Source organism: Chionomys nivalis, chromosome 5 (genome assembly GCF_950005125.1).
Source record: "Chionomys nivalis chromosome 5, mChiNiv1.1, whole genome shotgun sequence".
Lineage (NCBI taxonomy): Eukaryota > Metazoa > Chordata > Mammalia > Rodentia > Cricetidae > Chionomys > Chionomys nivalis.
Genome location: NC_080090.1, coordinates 42346316 through 42369659, shown reverse-complemented (window position 1 = coordinate 42369659; position 23344 = coordinate 42346316). Strand labels below are relative to the sequence as shown.

General features: G+C 43.4%; 1 protein-coding gene across 1 annotated transcript in view; it reads right to left on the bottom strand.

Moving 5' to 3' along the window:
- LOC130875021 (ubiquitin-conjugating enzyme E2 E2) overlaps positions 1 to 23344 on the bottom strand; it is a 276620-nt gene that overhangs the window by 237830 nt on the left and 15446 nt on the right. Inside the window, exon 3 of the mRNA XM_057770639.1 lies at positions 23246 to 23296. Coding sequence (XP_057626622.1) covers positions 23246 to 23296 — 51 coding nt within the window. The remainder of the gene's footprint in view (positions 1 to 23245; positions 23297 to 23344) is intronic.

Sequence of the window (23344 nt, the reverse complement as noted above, 5' to 3'; positions counted from 1 at the left end):
CCTACCATCTGAACTGCTACAATGGAGAACTAAACAAGGTCTATTTCATCTTTATGATGCTCAGCATCGTATTTGATTAAAGTTGTCAAGAGCCTGTGCCAGTCCAGTTAGCTCTGGAGGAATTCTAACTTGGCTGACTTCTAAACAATGACTTACAAGAGGAGAATGGAATCTCAAGTTAGGATCTCGAGTCTGCTTTCATATGACCTTCAACAATGTAAGCTCTCTGAAATTTAGTCTTTCCAGCTATAAAAAGTGGCTGATAAGGAAAGCACAACACTTGAATAAAGGCAAAGGCAGCATTTGGCATGTCTACACAGGAGAACTTAATATCTCCTTGTATCTTCTCCCAAGCCACATATAAACTGCTGGCCAGACAAGAATTCTGCTAGTTCACCTATATCCTCCTGTTTATATATAATGAGAACTGGAATTCCAGTAGCTCTCAAATGCCCCTCAACTTTCTGAAAACCTTCACAAAGCCATACTGATTGTCCACGTTGATCGATCATGTTTTCTAGACCAGACTAAATTCCTCCCAAATCTTTCTTTCCAAGTGTATTAACATGCAGAGAAAGGAAGGTTTTCTGGAACTGAAATCAGGACCTATGTAGACACGTGCACTGCACACAATGCTGACAACTCTGTAGAGTGTAGACCTGGGGCAAACCTCTACCCGCAGTGTAGCCGTCTGCCTCGGGCAGACTCAGCAAAGGTAATGTAGAAAACTCTGACCTCAAACAGTCCTGGTTGTCCCAAAGATGTACTATTCTTCTCCGATATAATCATTTACCCAAGCAAAACACCATTATTTCCTTATAACACGTCAATAAAAATGGCAATTAAAATGAAATATTTTGGCTGCTATTATCTGCAGAATCTAAGCATGTGTTTACAAATGTAAGCACCATCCTCAGAAGGCAGTCAGCACAGCCAACCTCACACATGGCTGTTACTTACTAATCTTCTCTGTGTGTTTTCCTCTTTGAGGCATTGTTCTAGGATTCAGCCCTAATAAATAAACCTTGTATGGTTAATTATGTTGCTGCACTAACAATAACAAGTTGGCCAGCTTCCATTTTGACTGTAAAAATCTTCATTAAGGAAGATAATGAACACAGAGACTGAAAAGTCCACCACAGAGAGAGGCATGGAACCTGCCAGAAGAGGAGGGTGTATATACCAACTAAATTTGGGCAAGGTACAATGCTAATTTATCTTATATGCAAAGGCCAACTTGACAACCGTCTCGTCTTTCTTAAATTTGCTGCACAATGCTTTTCACCTGGACAGTCTCCCAAGTACATACTGTTGTAGTTGCTGCTTTAAGCAAGTTGTAAATTTTTTTGTTTTAGAATTTATTCTTGCTGGGTATAGTGGCTTGGTGTATTACCAGATTTCAAATTAAAAAGCAGCATGGAACTACACAATGAATCTCTCTCTCAAAATGCTTTTGTGTTCTCTCTCTCTCTCTCTCTCTCTCTCTCTCTCTCTCTCTCTCTCTCTCTCTCCCCCCCCCCCCCTTTGCTAATGAAAGAAAAAAAAAAAACCAAATAGTTAAAGGCTGCAGAGGCTTTCAAATGTTCCATGCTAGGAAAGGGAAATCCTACCCGTGAGTCACTGACGAGCTGCAGCTGAGCATGAGAGAGAAGCGGACGGGTGAGAGCCAAGGGAAGACCCTGGCACACCCTGATATTCTCATGAAAGGCAGCTGCTAAGACCGCAAACATAAAAGGCGGAACCTTAGCTAACTGAACTTGAGGTGAAACAGAAGCCACTGGCTCCTGTTAGCTTTAGTATTTTCAGGAATGTAACTTGGAAATCTTTCATCATGAAGGCCTGAGTGCTAAGAAAAAGAAATACACTTATGTAAAACCTATCTCAGATGTCTTAAGCAGCACAAAGGTATTCAGACATTTAATTAGCTTAATTAATGCCTGAAAAAAAATGTCAGTAAACGTGGCAAAATAGAACTGTGCTCTTATTAGCAGTGGGACAACTTCTGGCTGAGCCGCAAAACAGTATCATTCTTAACAAACATTGAGTTCTGAAGCAAAGCCGCTACTTTAAAGTAAGTACATGCTGACCTTTAAAGAAAATGCAGAGTATCAAATATAAAATTTGTAAAAGAACCAGGAAGACTCTACAGGCCAGTGGAGGACAAAGGGGTGTCTCACTGGGAACTGGGCTCAAGGACTGAGTACCACACACAGTTCCTGGTTCACAGTAAACTGACTCAATACACAAGACATGACAACGCACCCCATCCACCCGACTACTCCGGGCAGTGCCGTGTGGTCATGTGACTGAGGTCCTGTGAGGTCAATGTGATTATGTGGGAGCTGCCGCCCATGCTGCTCCCAGTACCAAGTGTACCTTTCCTGTGTCCTAGCATGGAAGAAAATTCAAAGCCAAAAGCCAAGCTTCTGCTGAATGAACACTGAGCCACAGTGCCTTAAAGCCGAAATAGTAAGACAAGCCACAGAGGAGTAGGGTTGCTTTTGTTGAGGAAAATGAGGTTACATCACCTGCCATGCAGAACTGCTGGTTTCCTAAAAGTTGAGGCTGTGATCTGACACATATGTGCTCACCGGATGACTTTATCAACAGCACCGAAACCATCTTTCCATTATATTGGCATTAATGAGACAGGTGAACTATTTTACTTACCAAAATACCCAATCAAGACAATGGCCTTTCCCTTTGACTACGATAGCTATTTAATCTTCTTACGGCTATTTCTGCTTCAGCACTACTACCTCAAATAAAGCAGTTATAACTGGATTGAAGATTAGGAGGGTGGGGTGCTGGAGAGATGGCTCAGCAGTTAAAACTTACTACTCTTGCAAAGAATCCAACTTTGGATCCTAATACCCATGGCAGGCAGCTCACAACCAAATATAACTCCAGCACCCACGCTCTTCTGGCCTCCACAGTACCTTCTCACACACACACACACACACACACACACACACACACACACACACACACACACTACTATAATGATTTTTTTTTTTTTAAAGAACCTGAGGGATCTTCCAGGTCATGGGAGCAGCTCAATATGAGAACACTTACCCAATCACCAGGATCACAGGCTTTGGTGAAGAAGTGTGCAGGGGGGGGCGGGCTCTTATAAGGCCAGTGTATTAAACTAACAAGTGAGATCTTCCCATCAGAGGGCTTCTGAATCAGAATGTGCAACTTCATGCTGCAGTATGACAACTGAATACCCACAGAGCTCTAAGCGCTCAGCCGTATAAAATGATCTGAATACTAACAATTCTCATAAAACATCGAGACTGTCATCTCTGAGACACATCATTCATGAGGGCAAAGGTTGCAGAGATAATTTAAGACTCTCCTCCACAAACTCAACAAACAGTCCTTGTTTAAATGTACATCATGACTCTGTGGAATGCTTATGATTTTACTAGAAAATGCAGCATGAAAAGGCATCATTGGCTTACACCTTCCATAAGGAACAAAGGTCTGTGTCATAAGCTACTGAATGCCTTTTATTTGTATGACAGTAATGATCATGTTAACAGTAACTTTAAAAACTATCACATGACGGCTGAGGGTATAGCTCTGTGAGCATTTGTCTTGCATATATTGGGCACGTCTGTTTGAGCTCTAGCACAGCCAAAAAGAAGAAAGAAATCCCTGTTCAGAGGCATAAACAGTAGAAGAGGGGGCTTCCGTAATGCTAATAATATTCTTTATCCAATACACATCAATAAGGAGCAGGTACTAAACACTTAGTATGTTCTAGGCACTATTCCAACTAAATCGAAGAGAACTCACAGCATAGAACGGCAGAGGAACAAGACAGTTCAATGTCTGGAGTTCTATTCTAATGAAACAGAGCAGAGCACAAGACAGACTCGTGGAGCAGTATGGGAACCCCAGAAGGAGGTGACATTGAAAGAGAAACTAGAGGTGAGGAAAACCATGTGCCAGTTCAGGAAAGGAGCAATACAAGATGAGGAAAGAGCCACCGAGGGAAGGCAGAGGACAGTGTAGGAGGGAGAGTGTCCAGAGGGCAGAAGGTGAGGGAAAGGGGAAAGCGCGAGCAAGCCACAGACGAGTGATCTAAGGGCAGGAAGCCATTGGCTCTCAGCAAAGCACGGGGCAGCTGCCGGGAGGAGGCTGTACAGGAGGAAGGACAGACATGGAGACCTGCCGGGAGGAGGCTGTACAGAAGGAAGGACAGACATGGAGACCTGCTAGGAGGAGGCTGTACAGAAGGAAGGACAGACATGGAGACCTGCTGGGAGGAGGCTGTACAGGAGGAAGGACAGACACAGAGACTTGCCGGGAGGCTGTGGCCCTGGGCCAGGACAGTAACCACAAAGCAAGGGAAACTAAGTAGACTCGGGATGTATTCTGAAGACAGGGCCACAAAGATTGGGTGACAGCTTAGAGTGAAAAGGGGAGCAAGCATGGATGAGCCCCAGGATCACTGGTGACCCTACAGTGACCCCAAAGTCTCTGGCCTAACTGGGAAGACAGGTTCGCTATTAACTAATTACAAAGGGATTCTGGTCACAGAAATGGGATGTGCAAAGGATCTCAGTCTGTGTTTGTCGCTTCTGAGACTTTACTACACAGGCAAACGAAGCACCGAGTGGGCAGCTGCACTTAGGAGCCAAATTTTAGATGACTGTTTATTTTACAGACAGCTACACACAAATAAAATCTAATCAATAAAATGAAAACTTAACTTCTAACATCTATTTGACTAGTCAATATAATACATTTTCTCCATTATTAACTTTCACTTAGTACATCAATGTACTGCTTTATCATAAAACTCCCAGAACACTATTAAAAATCCTCACTGAACTCTTAAGATATCCTAGAAGAATAATTTCACTCAGTGTATAATTAAAAATGAATATTGGCAAACAGAGAAAATAGGCTAAATCATTATTCCACAATATAAAAGGTTCAAGTCACCCTAAGGTAAATTATAATGCTTAGAAATAAAATGTCAACAGATTCTGTCAGATTTCAATGTGGTTTTCACTGCACACTTAGCAAGCCCATGCAGACTCAACAAGGCATGAATGGAGCACTCCACAGACTCAAAGCCATTCAACATCCACAGGTTTTCACCTTTAACAAAATAATGGGATCCTTTTTCAGGATAATATGGTTTTTAAAAAAACTCAGCATATTGATAGTTAATGCAATCACACTGTGTGGTGACTGAATAATAATGGGTCTCATAGGCTCATATATTCAAATGCTTGACCTTGAGTTGGTGGAACTCTTTGGGAAGGATTAGGAGGTGTGGTCCTGATGGGGGAGGTGTGGCCTTGATGGAGGAGGTGTGCCACTGGAGGCAGATTTTGAGGTTTCAAAAGCCCATGGCATTCTTGGTTAGCTTTCTGCCTTGTTTGAGGATGAGCTGTAAATGCTCAGCTAATGTTTCCCCATCATGCCTGACTGCCTGCTACCATGCCTCCCAACGTGACAGCCATGGACTCCAACCCTCTGGAACTGTAAGCCCCCAAACTCTTCTATAAGCTGCCTGGTTGTACTGTCTCTTCACAGCAATAGAAAAGTGACTGACAAACTGCCCGGCAGCCGCACGACGCCATGTAAAAAATGTAACCTGTTAGGGGCTGGCCAAAGAAATGGCTCCCTCTATTTCCATCTACACCAAGTATCAGATGTTTCATCAGTTTAGGACCTCATCATTCTTTTGATTGTTCTGAGTCTGTAATACAGTTCAAATACAGAACTGGGTATCACTGACATATACAGGGTCATTTACCAAACAGGGAAGAGAGATGCTTTCAAATAGCTTTTAAGTACTGTAAGCCCTGTAAGAACTGCTACCCAAGAATAAAAATTTAGAGACAAGTCAAATGGGCTGACGGAGGTTTGCCCACGCAGCACATGAAAGGGAATCGCCAGCCAATAATGTATCTTTTTAGCATATCATTGTAACCTTACACATGAAGTGATCAGCAGGCAGGATGGTACTGAGAGCCTTGTTTTCCCAGTCTCAGAATTTCCCAAATGAACTATGCTGCTCTCTAACACAAAAAGTTATAACCCAAGAGCGCTGACATGAGGCAAGTGCCCTATATCCCTCAGCATATGAAAACTGGACAGAAATGAGTCACACTGCTGTGGAATAATCCTTCTGTACACATGAATATATATTACTCTCATTGGTTAATAAAGAACTGACTGGCTAGTAGCCAGGGAGGAAGTATAGGCGGAACAGCTAAACTGAGAATTCTGGGAACAAGGGAAGAGTCAGGGAAGTCACCAGGAAATGCAGAGGGAGCAAGACATGCTGGATGAAAGGTAAAGCTGTGAGCCACTTGGCAATGCATAGATTAATAGAAATGGGTTAATTTAAGTTGTAAGAGCTAGTTAGTAACAAGCCTGAGCTATTGGCCGAGTATCTACAATTATTATTAAGTCTCCGTGTTGGTTATTTCAGAGCACCTTTTGGGACAGAAACTTCTCTGTACAACATGTACTTTAAAAGATACAGAAAGTTAGATCTGGTGGCACAGAACTGTAATCTCAGCTAGTTGGCTCACTCAGGAGGATTATTGTGGAATGTTATTTTAACTGAGCAAAGATGTGTTACATTTGGTTATGCTGTATTTGTTTAATTATGTACAGATGTGCTGCTGTTTCACCTTGCCTACCTAAGGCACCTGATTGGTGTAATAAAGAGCTGAATAGCCAGTAGCTAGGCAGGAGATGGATAGCGCAGGCTGGTGGGCAGAGAGACTAGGAAGAAAAATCTAGGCTCCAAGAAAAATGAGAAAAAGAGAGGAGAGAATGAGGGAGAAAGAAATGGAGATGCCTGAGGCCAGCCAGGCAGCTTCCAGCCAGCAGACAGAGTAGGACATACAGAATGAAAGGTAAAAAGCCCCAAGGCAAAATGTTGATGAGGAAAAACAGGTTAATTTAAGTTAAAGGAGAAAAAAAAAAAAGCTAACCAAGCATAAGCCAAGGCAGAACTTTCAAAACTCGTAAATCTCCAGGTCATGATTTGGGGACTCGTTAATGGCCCCCAAAAAATAAAGTTTGGTACAGAGGATCACAAGTTTAAGGCCCACCTAACACACGAACTATGTTCAAGGCCAGCTTGAGTAATTCAGTGAGACCCTATCTCAAAATGAAAAGTCAAAGATGGCTAGAAAGGCAGCTGGGGGAAGGTGGGGTATGGAGCATGGGGGCCCTGGCAGGCTGAAACAGAAAACTGTAAAACCCAGGCCAGCCTACACCCTCTGAGCTCCCACCTCAAAACAGACAAGGTTAACTGTTCTCAGGAAAGCTGATTTTCTGTTTCCTAGGTCCCCTTCAGAGTTCATTCTATAATTCTCAAGGTAAAGAAGACAAACGACCTTTTCTACTCAAAATCTAAATCACCAACCAAAGAAAAAGTCAGCTGGCCTTTATTATACTATTATTATTTAATGTGTCAATTATTTCTTCATTCATTCATTCATTCATTCATTCATTCATTCATTCATTCATTCATTCATTTACAGTGCTAGGGATCAATCCCAGCCCTTGATACCCTGGGCAGTTCTGAACTACTCCATGCCCCAGCATGCCCTTTAGACTCCTCTGCTTATCACCTGGCAAACTTGGCACAGCGCCTGGCACACTTGGTACAGTGCCAACCTTAGTATTTGCTGATTATAACTTAATCTTACCTTGCCTCTCTCTGCCTTCTCTCATTTCAGCCTTTCTTCCTGTGCTGGCTAGTTTTGTGTCAACGTGATACAAGCTAGACTCATTTGGGATGAGGGGACCTCAGTTGATAAAATGCCCCCCCATTAGATGCACCCTGTGGAACATTTTCTTAACAACTAGTGCGGGTAGCCCCAGCTCACTGGGGGTGCTGCCACACCTGGGCAGGTGGTCCTGGACATTATAAGAAAGCAGACCAGGCAAGCCATGGGGGGCAAATCAGTAAGCAGCACCCTTCCACGTGGTCTCTGCTTCAGCTCCTGCCTCCAGGTTCCTACCCTGCTTGAGTTCCTGTCCTATGTCCTTCCATGGTGGCTGGTGATGTAGAACTGTAGGCTGAAATAAACCCTCTCCTCACCAAAAGATCATGATGTTTTATCATAATAGAAAATCCTAACTGAGACGTCTCCCTCACCTAATTATTTAGCATTCATTACAAAACTGAATGCTTGTATTATACTAAGTTAAAGAAGGTAGACACAAAAGGTCTGATGCATGATTTCATGACTGCTGGGGTGGGGGTGGGGTAACAGAGCTTCTTTCTGTGATGAGGAAAATGTTTTGGAAGCAACAGTAATGACAGCTATACATCTTGTTAGCAATGAAACACTAAACTGGACACTTTAAAAGGTGGATTATATGAGTTTGGATCCTTTGGTTTCCAAATTACAGCTGTGTGAGGTCCCTTTTTAGAACTTAGGGCAAAGCCCCATGACCTTCAATAACTAAGTATTTCCAAGATTGATCAACAGATGACAGATCATTACTGAAGTTCACAACACAGTCCTAAACAGGCAAGATAGATGCTATGCACATGAGACCGCTAAAGAAAGAAAATGTAACTCATTTTAAAAACACATCTTAAATGAAAAAAATATAAAAGTTGAGAACTTGGTATATTTTCTTTTTTTTTTTTTATCTGTTGTATTTTACTCTTTTTTTTTCTTGCTGATTTTTTTATTAATTAATTAATTTAATTATTAAAGATTTCTGCCTCTTCCCCGCCACCACCTCCCATTCCCTCCCCCTCCCCCAATCAAGTCTTCCTTCCTCCTCAGCCCAAAGGGCAAGCAGGTTTCTCTGCCCTGTGGGAGGTCCAAGGACCACCCACCTCCATCCAGGTCTATTAAGGTGAGCATCCAAACTACCTGGGCTCCCACAAAGCCATTACATGCAATAGGATCAAGAACCCATTGCCATTGTTCTTCAGTTCTCAGTAGTCCTCATTGTCCAGTATGAGAACTTGGTATATTTTCATTGTTTAACAAATGTACCCACAGAGAACACTTCCAAAAAGGCACTGGATCTGCTGTCCACCTTACTAAAAGAAATCCCTTCCTCAAAGTCTTATTAATCCTACATAGTAACTTAAAGGAACCTTCTTTTCCCCAGAGGAGAAAGTACCACCTCCCCTTCACAGCTCAAGCTGGGGTCCCCAGTTATTCCAGCTTTTGCTGTTCTGTCCCTTTTCATTGCTACCACGCATGCTCCATCCAAAAATATGAAGACATATTTCTATTTAACTGTGTTTTCATGGATATCCGTTATCATAGTTCACCTCTGACATAAGCAGGGCAAAAGCACTTGCTGAGCCTTGCAGTGACAGATCTTGAACTGAAGCCCAAAGGTTTTGACACCAATAAAAAGAAAATGTCCACCAGGTTTTCAGTAAATAAATAAAATTATTTTACTACTATAACACACATCTGTATGCTTTCCAATGTTTTTTCTAATTGTTTCAAATACGGTCCTCCAAGTATAACAATTAAGTCTAGAGGTTACCTCCTACAGTCCCTCCCCATCTCCACAGCCATGAAAATGTCTGGTCACCCAGGAACACGGAATATTGTGATGCTCACTGAGCTGTGTCATCAAAAAGTAACTGGAAGAGTTTTTTAAAAATATATCTTTTTCCCCTTAGGAAGTTAAATGCAAGCTTAAAAATTCACTTACGCTCACCTTCTCAAGAAATACCAACAAATAAACCAAGGATCTGCTTCATAAATATAGTGTGTGTATGTGTGTGTTTACTTAAACAGGAGCTTATACTTTTAAAATTCCCTAACCTTCTGATTCTGCTAAGAGACATTAGACCCGAACAACTCACAAACTTATAAGAATAAAGCAAAGTACCTCATGGGGAGCATAATTACATTTCCAGGAAGGAATTCAGCTGACAATAAGCATAACCTCAATTAATGAGTTTTCTAAACATGAAAAAAGCCTACTGAGTTAATAGTAAATTATATAACACAACAGTAAATTCTGCCTAAAGAATGTTCTAGTCATCTTCCTTTTATTATTATCAGGGCATCCGATAAGATGTCCACATACAGATGACAAACACAAAACCTCTATGGTTTGATAGTGACAACTGAGGGTCATGGTCAAGGAACAAGATGGTGACTTTTATGCTTACCTTCTTAGAGCAAAGCATGTCGGCCTTCTCGACCTTGGGAATGTGGGAAAGAGCATGTCTTTTATACACACAAAGTTACATTAAGAGCATGATTACGTACATATGCCTTCATCAGAAAGTGCATGCATTCATACGTTATAAGCAATACCACATTTAAAAAGTGTGTGCATTAACTTATGTGATCCTCAAGACACCCGATGGGGCTTGACAAAGAAACTGAGTCCCGAGAAGTTGCATCTCTAGACCAGGAGGTTACAGACAGAATCAGCCTATCCAGTCTCTGGAGAAGCCACCACTGTGTAATAGTGCCTCTACCTCATAATAGCAGGTGCCAGGGGTACCCTGAGTTTTCACTATAAAAGCATGTGCTGCTTGAGGCAGGCCTTGATGCCTGAGTGGAGCAAAGGCCACACTTGAGCACCAGTGTAAAGAGACGTCATGACTCTGCTCAGTCTTTGCAGCAAGCAGGACTGAGACCAGAGAGACCTGCGGCCCCCAGGCCACAGGCCATGTCTGAGAGCAGACTTAAGCCAACCTGGCTTTAAGGGGGACTCTACTATTCTGTGGTTAGAATGTTCCCAGTAGCTTCTTCTTGGAGTGATGAGGCCTCACTTAACTTTGTGTTCAAGAGATGAGAGCCAGCCATGTACAAACTGACAGGCCACTAGCAATGATTTCTGTGGAGGGGAAAACACTTCATTAGAGAGAGACTACAATAATGATATATGCCCAACTGGTTCTGTCTGTTCCATGCACAGCACGGAATGATCTGTGAGTTCTTAAAAGCATTCCTAGGCCTGCAAGCCTGATTGGTCAGCATTCAGATGGACAGCTCTGTTTCCCACTATGAAAGCTTCCCCTCCCGAATCCATTTATAGAATCTGCCTGAATAAGACAACATGAAAGCAGCTCTTCCTGAAATGTCAATGCAAGCAGACAGCTGAGGACAGCGAGCACTTGTGGTGGCATTTTGCTTTACTAGCTACTTAAACATTTAATTCGTGGAGAACTTTAGGGGTCTTCACTAAGACCTGTATACTCAGTCTCAGGCTCACAGCAGCCTGCCCTGGAGTTCCTCCTGTCCCATGGTTGTTGTGCTGGCTAGTTTTGTCGTTTGTGTGGTTTGGTGGGTTTTTTGTTTTGTTTTGTTTGTCTCTTTCTTTCTTTTTTGTCAATTTGACACAGCCAGAGTTATTTGAAAGGAGGTAAATTCAATTGAGAAAACGCCTCCATAAGATCTGGCTGTATGGCATTTTATTAATTAGTGATCGATGGGGGAGGGCCCAGTCCATTGTGGGTGGTGCTGCCCAGGGTGCACCCTGACACTTCCCACACCTCTCTGGAGCACCCTGACACTCCCCATACCTCTCTGGAGCACCCTGACACTCCCTGCACCCCTCTGGAGCACCCTAACACTCCCCACACCCCTCTGGAGCACCCTGACACTCCCCACACCTCTCTGGAGCACCCTGACACTCCCCACACCTCTCTGGAGCATCCTGACATTTCTCACACCCCTCTGACCCAGCCACACCAGACTTCTTCCCACATCCTGAACACTATGGCATGGAGAGTTGGTCCTCTCCAGGCATCTGTGCATTCAATCACCTAAGAAAATAAGCAGGGGTGGAGGATACATCTGCTCTGAAAGGAGAGGCTCTTCTGCTTGTCATCATCCCCTAAACAAGACAGTACAACCACTACACAGAGAGCACTGATACCATGCTGGACATTGTAAGTGACACAAAGATGGGCACACAAGTCGATGGGCCATATAGCATTCACAGATGAGACTTGAGCAGTCTGGATCCTGGCACCTGCCTTGCAGATCCTGTGTCTGTGTCTGTACTATGTCTGTGCTGTGTCTGTGTCTGTGCTGTGTCTGTGTCTGTGCTGTGTCTGTGCTGTGTCTGTGTCTGTGCTGTGTCTGTGCTGTGTCTGTGTCTCTGTCTGTACTGTGTCTGTGCTGTGTCTGTGTCTGTGCTGTGTCTGTGTCTCTGTCTGTGCTGTGTCTGTGTCTGTGCTGTGTCTGTGTCTCTGTCTGTACTATGTCTGTGCTGTGTCTGTGTCTGTGCTGTGTCTGTGCTGTGTCTGTGTCTGTGCTGTGTCTGTGTCTCTGTCTGTACTGTGTCTGTGCTGTGTCTGTGCTGTGTCTGTGTCTCTGTCTGTGCTGTGTCTGTGCTGTGTCTGTGTCTGTGCTGTGTCTGCATCTGTGCTGTGTCTGTGTCTCTGCTGTGTCTGTGCTGTGTCTGTGTCTGTGCTGTGTCTGTGTCTGTGCTGTGTCTGCGCTGTTAGTATGTCTGTGTCTGTGCTGTGTCTGTGTCTGTGCTGTGTCTGTGTCTGTGCTGTGTCTGTGTCTGCGCTGTTAGTATGTCTGTGTCTGTGCTGTGTCTGTGTCTGTGCTGTGTCTGTGTCTGTACTGTGTCTGTGTCTGTGCTGTGTCTGTGTCTGTGCTGTGTCTGTGTCTGTGCTGTGTCTGTGTCTGTGCTGTGTTGTCTGTGTCTGCGCTGTTACTATGTCTGTGTCTGTGCTGTGTCTGTGTCTGTGCTGTGTCTGTGTCTGCGCTGTTACTATGTCTGTGTCTGTGCTGTGTCTGTGTCTGTGCTGTGTCTGTGTCTGTGCTGTGTCTGTGTCTGTGCTGTGTTGTCTGTGTCTGCGCTGTTACTATGTCTGTGTCTGTGCTGTGTCTGTGTCTGTGCTGTGTCTGTGTCTGTGCTGTGTTGTCTGTGTCTGCGCTGTTACTATGTCTGTGTCTGTGCTGTGTCTGTGTCTGTGCTGTGTCTGTGTCTGTGCTGTGTCTGTGTCTGTGCTGTGTTGTCTGTGTCTGTGTCTGTGCTGTGTCTGTGTCTGTGCTGTGTCTGTGTCTGTGCTGTGTCTGTGCTGTGTCTGTGTCTCTGTCTGTACTGTGTCTGTGTCTGTGCTGTGTCTGTGTCTGTGTCTGTACTATGTCTGTGCTGTGTCTGTGTCTGTGCTGTGTCTGTGCTGTGTCTGTGTCTGTGCTGTGTCTGTGTCTCTGTCTGTACTGTGTCTGTGCTGTGTCTGTGCTGTGTCTGTGTCTCTGTCTGTGCTGTGTCTGTGCTGTGTCTGTGTCTGTGCTGTGTCTGCATCTGTGCTGTGTCTGTGTCTCTGCTGTGTCTGTGCTGTGTCTGTGTCTGTGCTGTGTCTGTGTCTGTGCTGTGTCTGCGCTGTTAGTATGTCTGTGTCTGTGCTGTGTCTGTGTCTGTGCTGTGTCTGTGTCTGTGCTGTGTCTGTGTCTGCGCTGTTAGTATGTCTGTGTCTGTGCTGTGTCTGTGTCTGTGCTGTGTCTGTGTCTGTGCTGTGTCTGTGTCTGTGCTGTGTCTGTGTCTGTGCTGTGTCTGTGTCTGTGCTGTGTCTGTGTCTGTGCTGTGTTGTCTGTGTCTGCGCTGTTACTATGTCTGTGTCTGTGCTGTGTCTGTGTCTGTGCTGTGTCTGTGTCTGCGCTGTTACTATGTCTGTGTCTGTGCTGTGTCTGTGTCTGTGCTGTGTCTGTGTCTGTGCTGTGTCTGTGTCTGTGCTGTGTTGTCTGTGTCTGCGCTGTTACTATGTCTGTGTCTGTGCTGTGTCTGTGTCTGTGCTGTGTCTGTGTCTGTGCTGTGTTGTCTGTGTCTGCGCTGTTACTATGTCTGTGTCTGTGCTGTGTCTGTGTCTGTGCTGTGTCTGTGTCTGTGCTGTGTTGTCTGTGTCTGTGTCTGTGCTGTGTCTGTGTCTGTGCTGTGTCTGTGTCTGTGCTGTGTCTGTGTCTGTGCTGTGTCTGTGCTGTGTTGTCCGTGTCTGTGTCTGTGCTGTGTCTGTGTCTGTGCTGTGTCTATGCTGTTACTATGTCTGTGTCTGTGTCATAGCTGTGGCTGTACCATGGCTATGGCTGTGGCTGTACCGTGGCTGCGGCTATGCTGTTTCTGTGTTTGCATTAGGACTTCAGCACACAAACATTATCATTTATAGTCCTCTATCCCTTCTCTTTTTGAATTCTTACTTTAAGAACAATCTCTGGTAAGTGCCTCTCCAATCCAACCAGAAACAGAATCCTACTCTGAAACCCATCGCTTGTTCTTCGCAGCAACCATGAGATCTGTTTACTCCTCCCCTTCCCTTAAAAGGCAGCTTTTCATTTTTGTCTTGTTCTGAAACAATTCCTGGTCAGTCTTCATGGCTGAAACATAAACTACATAGAGGCTGTAGGTCCCTGTGTCTCCTTTATAATGGAATACCAGCACCTAACACTGTACTTAATGTTAAATGACTACTGATCTCAAAATTACCTTCTATATCTTGTCCTGCTCACTACTGGTAGTACAGGTGGTTTTCTGAGCATGTCACCACCTTACACATTCCTGCACAGATAGAATTTTACTTTGCCACTCCTAGTCCCCAATACCACCTTGAACTGACTCAGACTTTCCTATGTGACAAGCCTATGTGACAAGCCTATGTGACAGTGTGAAAACCCAGCACTGCTTAAAACAATGGCAAACTGAAAAACAATAGAATACTGTGAGCCGGAGAACAAGCTTTCTCTATTGAGACATTCTCTCAGTCAGCCATCCCACTAACCCACATCCCAGCGAGCTCAAACATCTGACAACCGTCCGATGGCTTTCTTCTTAAAAGGTGGATGCATCTGGCCACATGTGACTTGAAGATGGCAAAACATTAATTTTAGATAACTACTTTTTTAGTTAGGGTTTCCACTGATATGATACACACCATGACCAGAAGCAACTGTGGAGGAAAGAGCTTATTTCACCTCACAGGTGTCAGGTCACACTCCATCTCTGAAGGAAGTCATGACAGAAACCTGGAGGCGAGAACTGCTGCACGGGCCATGGAGGGATGTTTCTTAACTGGCCTGCTCTTCATGGCTTGCTCAATTTGCTTTCTTACAGCACCTGGAACCACCAGCCCATGGTGGCACCACCCACAGTAAGCTGGGCCCTCCCACATCAATCATTAGTGAAGAAAGTATACCACAGCCTTGCCCACAGGCCAGTCTGGTGGGGCATTTTCTCAACTGAGGTTCCCCCTTCTCAAATGGCTCTGCTGTGTGTGGAGTTAACATAAAACTAGCAAGTACAACTACCAAATGATCATTTTGAGAAGTATTAAATTGTTTTTTAACACACTTATACTTATGTATTTGACAAATAAACTCTAAATTTTATATTTAAAAGACTGTCCATTAAGATATTATTGGAACTCTATTTGGGGCTCACAGTTGATGAAAACATAGTGCTTTTTAAATGTTCCCTCTTTTTACCGTATCTACACAGTGAGTTAAGTTCCCACTGATGTAGGAGATCAGGAACAGAATGAATCTGCTAACTGTAGTGTGGACCTCAGGATCCATCTGCCTTCAGGAAGAAGTGTGAGATTCTTGAGCAACATAATATAAAACTAAAGCTACCCAGGGATAGTGGAGGCTATTGGAATAGTCCCAAAATGTACAATTTTACAGTAAAACACACAAGGTTTAGTTCACTATATTAAGACATCCTTGAAAAGCAAAACAACCTATTATATCAACACTAGCAATGTCTAAGGGATTTGACAACAATTTAACATAGTAATCAATTTAATGTCTTTGTTTTCATGCTCTTAAAATACAAATTTATCCTTTTTCTCTCCAGGCTACTTGTCCAGTCCGAGCCCTCCTGCAGACCTCCAAAGCCTGTCCATGCTGGGTTCCATGTGCTGGCAAACTTCAGCCTCATACCAGAATGCCCACTGCTGAAGCCATGAACAGTCCTGCTGCTTCCCAGAAACCTGGGCCAGCTCTGGACTGACACTTCCCTTCAATGCTTTCAGCTTCAGCTGTCAACTTCTAGATCACCACTTACAGTTCCCGGGTCATTCCATTCTGAACCACGACGCAAACCACACAGTTCTACGGTGAACGAGAGCGCATCGTAACGTGGCAAACAGCCAAGTGAGCCCTCACAGCAAGTTCAGATGTCAGAAACACCAAGGACGAAATCCTAGGTCTGTCGCTTGGTAGTGTCCTTAGGGACTGTCTCCCCATGTGTAAAACTGTGTCTAAAACTAATATCAACATCAGCTGACCCTCATAAAGATTAAATGGGAAAACGCCGACAAAGCACGCCCATTGCCGCCGAGGCTGGAAGCATCCCACGCCTACCAGCTCCTCGCAATAAGGAATCACACTTCCCTATTTCCCATTCATCCTGAAAATCATCTGCACACGAAGATCTGAAACAGCAGAGGAGCAAAGGAGCTCTTGCCCAAGTGGGCAGCATGTGTAAAACGGCTGAACCCCAAACATCAGGACACAGGCAGCAGAAGAGCTCTGGGAAAGGGGTGTAGGTCGAGGCGGGGGCCCTTGCATGAGGATTAGTCCTTTTCTTTCAGTCATTTCAAATTATGACCAAATTCTTCTCTCACATAGTTAAAAGCATACAGAATCCTCCTGTGGGTACAACAACAGAAGATGGAGTCTAGCTTACGGATTTGCCTGGCTCAATGAGACTGTTCTAGTTAACATTTCTGTTGCTGACATGAAACCATGACCAAACTCAACTTGGGAGAGAAAAGGGTTTATGTGGCTTACAAGTCCATCACTGAGGAAAGCCAGAAAGGGAGCTCAAGGTAGGAACCTGGAGGCAGAAACTGAAGCAGGGACCACAGAGGCACGCTGCTTACTGGCCAGCCCAGTTTGCTTTCTTAGGCAGCCCAGGCTCACTGCCAGGGTGGCTCTGCGAGCAGCTGGGCCCTCTCAGGTCGGAAACTGCCTGTGGCCAGTCTGATGGAAGCAATTCCACCTGCCACTCAAGTTCCCTCTTCCCAGGTGACTCTAGCTTCCGTCAAGTTCACAGAAACCAATCAGCACAGAGATGTTTTAGAATAATTTACTGACTGTCCACAAATAAAGCCCTGGATGTACCTGTAAAGATACCACATTATTCAATTTTACAATTTAAGTAAATTTGGATTGTAAAGAAACAGTCCAAAAGAAAAGTTTTAATAACATAAAGGCAAAAATCAAAATTTGTACGGCTCTTAAAACGTGCCAACAAGAAGCTTTGTCTTCAAGTTGATTAATGATCAGTTGATTAAAAAAATTAAAATTGGTGAACGATAATAATCACTGTAAGGAAATAATTTAGAGACACAAAAATAGTTTTCAGGATAGTTAAAACACAAAGCACTCTGGAAGTTCAAACACTGCATATTACAAAGTAATATGAGACTTTATATCTGAAGTAGTTAGGCAATAAACCTGAAACAATACCCGGTTATATGTGTGAGCACACTAAATAATAAAATGTTCTACAGCCATTATAAAATGCAATCCCAGTATGATTACTTAATACATGTTTTCCACACACGTTCTGATATGTTCTTAAAGCAACAAAAATCAAAACAAAGAAACTACAATGGCAATGGTCACTGAACCCCTTTTACCATGCAGCATTTCTATCAGAAGATAAATACTGTCTAAAGAATGACTTGAAAATAATATTTTTAAATAAAACAGCAAGACATTTTTCTGGTGACTTTATAGAAACAATAATGCTTCCTGGATTTGCCCAGTTCATTGAAGTTTCTGCTGCTGGGAAGAAACCATGAGCAAACACAACTTTGAGAGGCAAAGATTTCTGATCCACCAGTTGTCAGGCTGTGGTAAGGGGCAGCACATGTACCCACGACCGCCCTGCAAGGCCATGTGTTGGCTGTGTCTTGACTGAGAAATCACCTCGAGGCAAAGGTAAAAGAGAAGAGGACATGCATTTCTGCCAGCAATGACAGGGGTTACCTTTAAAACCAAAAGGAAGAACAAGAGTATAAATCGAAATGCTTACAGCAGTGGTTCTCAACCTTCCTAATCCTGTGACCCTTAAATACAGTTCCTCATGTTGTGGTAACCCCAACCATAAAATTACTTATGGCTACTTCGTAACTTTAATTTTGCTACTGTTATAAACTGTAACGTAAATTCCTGATATGCTTCCTTCCCAAGGGGTCCCTCCCATAGGTTGGACCACTGTCCTAAAGGAATATAAATGTCCTTGACTGAGGTGGTCACGGGTCTGGGTGGGGGAGAGAAGGGAGAACACACTTGTTCTGCTTAGTGATCACGTGGTCAACACTATGCTAGATGTTCAGAGCCACAGAGCCTGCTACTCTAAACCTTGGCTAAAGAATTTTCTTCTTGAAGGATTAATGCTGTCTTCTAACTGATCACAATGATGAAGATAAATAACTCTGAGTGCACCACTGTAGATGGTCCTCTCCATCAACCTCCCAAGGCTCAGGGAACTCCAGAAAGAAACAACAGCGGCTGGGGAGGAGAGCTGTGGGATGCGGACTCCTGGACATGAGGTAGCTGCAGGATGCATCACATCACAGGAGCTATGGTGTCTGCACTGCACCAGGGATAGGGAAGGGCCCCACTCCTATCAGAGGGGCTACCTGCAGCTGGTGACTGCTGAGGGAGTCACTCTCCTTTGGGATGTGGTCACTGCTATGTTGGATGGGCACACACCCATGCGCTTATGTGCAGGAGTAACAGGACTCAGGGTTATTAATAATCATAAAATAAAAGAGAAGACACAGCTGGGAAGGAGGTGGAGCAGGGGTACTGAGAAGAGTTGGAGGTGTGGTAGTAGATGGATGTGGTCAATATACATCGTAGAACTGTATGAAATGTTCAAAGAATAAAAAACATTTTTAAAACAATTGAATCTATTAAATTCAAATCATCTGCTTTTGTCTGTGTAACCCTGAGCAAGGTGCTTAAGTTCCAAGCAATAAAAAGACTAAATATCTCGTACAACCATTCTTCCACATCCACAGACTGTTATTCTGCTCTTACAGCGACCAACCAGAAGGGAAAAGAAGCTGTGAGGCCAACAAGACTTCTGAACTGGGTACTCTCCCTAGAGATACCACCACACAGGCACAGAATCCTACTTACTGGAAATCAGTGATTTCCAGTGCTACAATACGGTTTCAAGAAACATACATACCCACTCATGCACCTAAACACATACATACACACATACATACACACACGAATACCTTCCCTTTATACTGTTTCAATAACAATGATCTAGAACATCCTTTTTCCTCTACTAACTTACTCTCTTCATCACTACAGTGGATCAATGTCACAGAAGAGGTGACAGCTAAGAAAATCTGAATAATGGGGAGAGATAAGGAGAAGTATGCCAGCTGGAGGATGGACACAGTCCGGTTCATGCTCATGAAAGACACACTAACCAGAATGTGTGGTACTGGCATAAGGAAGCCACACATGCACACACACACACACACACACACACACACACACGTACACACGTACAGAAAGAACAGAGAGTTCAGCACTAAATCTTCATATTTACAACCCAGTGATTCCCAACAGGGGTTTCAAGATGATTCATCAGAAGCACAGGAAATAATCCTAAGGATTGGCAAGTGGGATTACTAAGGAAAGATCTTCAGAGTAAAGAGATAGCCTATAGAATGAGGAAAAAAAATTCTGCCAAATACACATCAGACAGAGAATTAATATTTAGAATATATAAAGAACAGCAAAAATTAAAGAACAAATCATCCAATTAATAAACAGGCTAGTATACTGAAAATACATTTCTCAAAAGAAGAAATACAATAGCCAATAAACACTTTTAAAAAAAAGGTGTCGAATACACAATTAGTTGGGGGGAAATGCAAATTAAAACTGCTCTGAGATCCCAGTCACTCCAGGCAGAATGACTATTACTTTGAAAACAAATGCCAGAGAGTATGGGGCGGGGGACCCTGTTCACTACTGGTGGGAGGGTAAACTAGTGTAGCCAGTATGGAAAATCAGTATGGAGGTTCCTCGAAAAACACAGCTAGAACTGCCATATAAGCCATCTGGGCCACTAGAGTATCACCAAAGAACTTCAAAGTAACACACCAGAGGGATGCGCACGGCTCGTTTACTGAGGTTTGATCCTGATGTCCCTCACCAGATGAGTGGTTAACAAAAGTGTGGCACGTACACGCAATGGAATGTTACTCAGTTATAAAGAGAAACGAAATCATAACATCTGCAGGGAAATAGATGGAACTGGAAATCATTATGTCAAGCAATGTGTACGGATTCAAAGACCATGTGTTCTCTCACATGTAGAACCTAGATTTAAAACTCTGTGTGTGTGTGTGTCCATGCACATGCATGTATGCAGGCCATCAAAAAAAAAAAAAAAAAAGGGAGGGAATCCTGAAGACAGTGGGGAAATATTTTGGTGAGAGAACATAAATGGATCTATGTGGTAGAGAGCAGGAGGGAGGACTCAAGAGAGAAAAGGAACCACTGGGAGGGGCAAGCAGGAGAGAGGGACAAGTTAGAACAAAGTATAACAGCATGTATGCAAGAGAAAGCCATAATGGAATCCATTAGTTTGTTCAGCAACTTAGAAAACAGTGAGAGAAAGGCCAAGAGTCAACTCAGCAGCAAGGCCCCGTCTTAACAAATCGTATGGGCAATCCGGAACACCTGCAGTTCAACTCCGATCTCACACCTCATACACATTTTAATTCAGAAGGGATGGAGACTTTCCTCTATGACCCCCACAGGCAGATTCCATGAGCCTATGAGCGGAAACCTTTTCTTGGACATACAATGAAGTTGACTGTTTTGAAATATTTACACTCTAAACATTTACACTCTAATGTACATAAAAGAAAACTGATAAAGGAAAAATTAACCCACCTTAAAAAACAAACACAGACACCCCCCAAAAAAACATGTATTTTATTTTTACCTTTCTCAAGAGTAAAACATACAAAGAAAATTTAACACGTGCAAACGTGTTCTTCCTACACAGAATAATTTAGCCTGTTAAATCACTTGTGGGCGCTCTACTGAAGAACTACTGGAGACGTCGCTGGGAGATCGCATGTTTAGCACCGTATTTAGGTTCCTTCAACACCTAGAGGGTGGGGTGGAGTGAGCCAATACTCTACCACAAGACAATTTCCTCTGGAAATGACTCACACAACTATGGCTGTCTCCACTGAATATGAAATTGGAGTGGGGGAATAGCTATTTCACTCAAGCCCTCCATGATAGCTAAAAATTTGTTTGTTCCTTCAATCTGTTCCTCGTGTTTCTTAACTAGACATCACATTAAAATAGGGGTCAAAACCCAGAGCCTCCGTACCTAGCCTGACAGACTGAGTCGTGAACTGTGTGCAAAGTGACACCGCCACAGACACAGCCAGGTGACCCAGAGATCCAACCCTCCTCCCCTCCCTATCAGAGTGAACAAGCAGAGCCCCAAACATGCCCCCGTAGCGTCATCTGGGAGAGCTGACTACAAACTGTCCATGGACCAAAGGACAGACTTTGTAGCATTTCTTTGGAAATGAGAGCTGCATGCAGACTCAGGGAGGGGATCCCCCATTACATGGGAAACATTCACTTGCTATATTATTGTAAGCTAGGTCCTTAGTTGGCACACCAGATCCTTTAAACATCAACCACAAAGCTATTGTCAGCTCTGAACAAAAGCAAACCAGAGTTCATCATCCTTCTCTTTCTGCAGACGCTAACCACATTTCCAGTGAACTATATTGGGGTAATCTGAGCACAGGGGTACATGCATGCAATCCCAGTACTCAGGAGGCTGAGGAAGGAAGGGTTCAAAGCTGATGTGTGATACATAATGAGATCCTGTCTCAAAGTAACAGTGGGTAGAGATGCAATTCGGTGGCAGGGAGCTTGTCTGTCATATCCAAGGCTCCAAGTTCCACCCTCAATACCAGAAAAAGAAATACAGGTGGACAGATTTACTATGAATCAATCAAATATATAATAATTCAAGCAAAAAAATGGTTTATATATTTACCAACTAGTTTTTTAAAGGTTACAAATATATGTGCTGAAATAGTTTATTTTTTTCTTTTTAAAAAGAGTAACATCATTAAAACAAACAGTATCCCAAGAAAGAATGGGTTTTTTTTTTAAAATCTAATTTCATTTGAATTTCTCCCCAAGTCAGTCTCTATCACCTGAGACAACTGTACTCTAGGTCTCAAGCATGTCAGAGTCGGACAGTAAATGGTCTTACCCACCACAAAGAAGACTCACTTAAGTGCACAGCATTTGAACATTATCCCTGCAGCTCTGTGCACTGTGCATGATGCTTAAGTAAAGAACCAAACAGAGTCACCGCAAACATAAGCCTCATTAGAACTCTTCCCAGACGAAACTAAGCCACCAAGGACCCACACATCCGTGTGACCATCGGCAAAAGGTTCATTTTCATATGAAAATGAGATAAACAAGATCAGAACTGTACTGAATCAACATGGGAAACACTGTCCTTTTTTAATCTGCCCTCTCACCGTCAATGTTTGAGACATTCAATTTAAGGCAGGGAAACTCCATGTTGGCCTGGTTCCAATACTGACCTCATGAGCCAAAGCAAAAATAAAGGGCTTAAAATAGCCAACAGCTACCACCCAATTATCACGCTGGCCCGAGACCAGCAACAGACAGGAAGTTATTTTTCTCTTCTTCCTCCATGTACCTGTGTATCAATCACTTCTGGGCAAATACTTTTATTTCCTCCAAATAAACACTGACCAGAAAAAATACGGGAAATGTAGTCACTAAAAGAAAATTTCACTCTTACAGCCTCAAACCACTCATAACTATTCAGCTCAACCAAGAACCAAAGACAAGATAGAAAGCATAAAAAAGCGCGAGAGCTTTGGTGCTTTTGAAAATCAATTTCCAACAAGTTAAATTGAGTTAACTATCAAACACAAATATTTTAGCCATATTTTCATTCTACGACATTACAAACATCAGTTAAGGCCGAGATATCTCTTCCAATGGGAGATAATTGTATGTATTGCCCTGTAATGCCAACACCTCACGAGGGCACAGCCCCACTGTGGACAATGCCAGTCCAGCACAGTCACGCTTGCGAGAGTTTCTGCGCACAGCCGATCACAACCCCGCTCTCCAGTTCCTTAAGTCCATGCCACCATGCTGTCTTCACTCTTTATTCAAATGCACCTTCTACAAAATAGACACGAAAATGAAACCAGAGTACTTACCTACAGTTCGGAGGGGGGTCCAGCGTGATCTCTGCAAGCTCCTTCTGAATTCTTTAAAAGAAGACAAGGAAGATCATGTTGAAATATCTTCACGCTCAA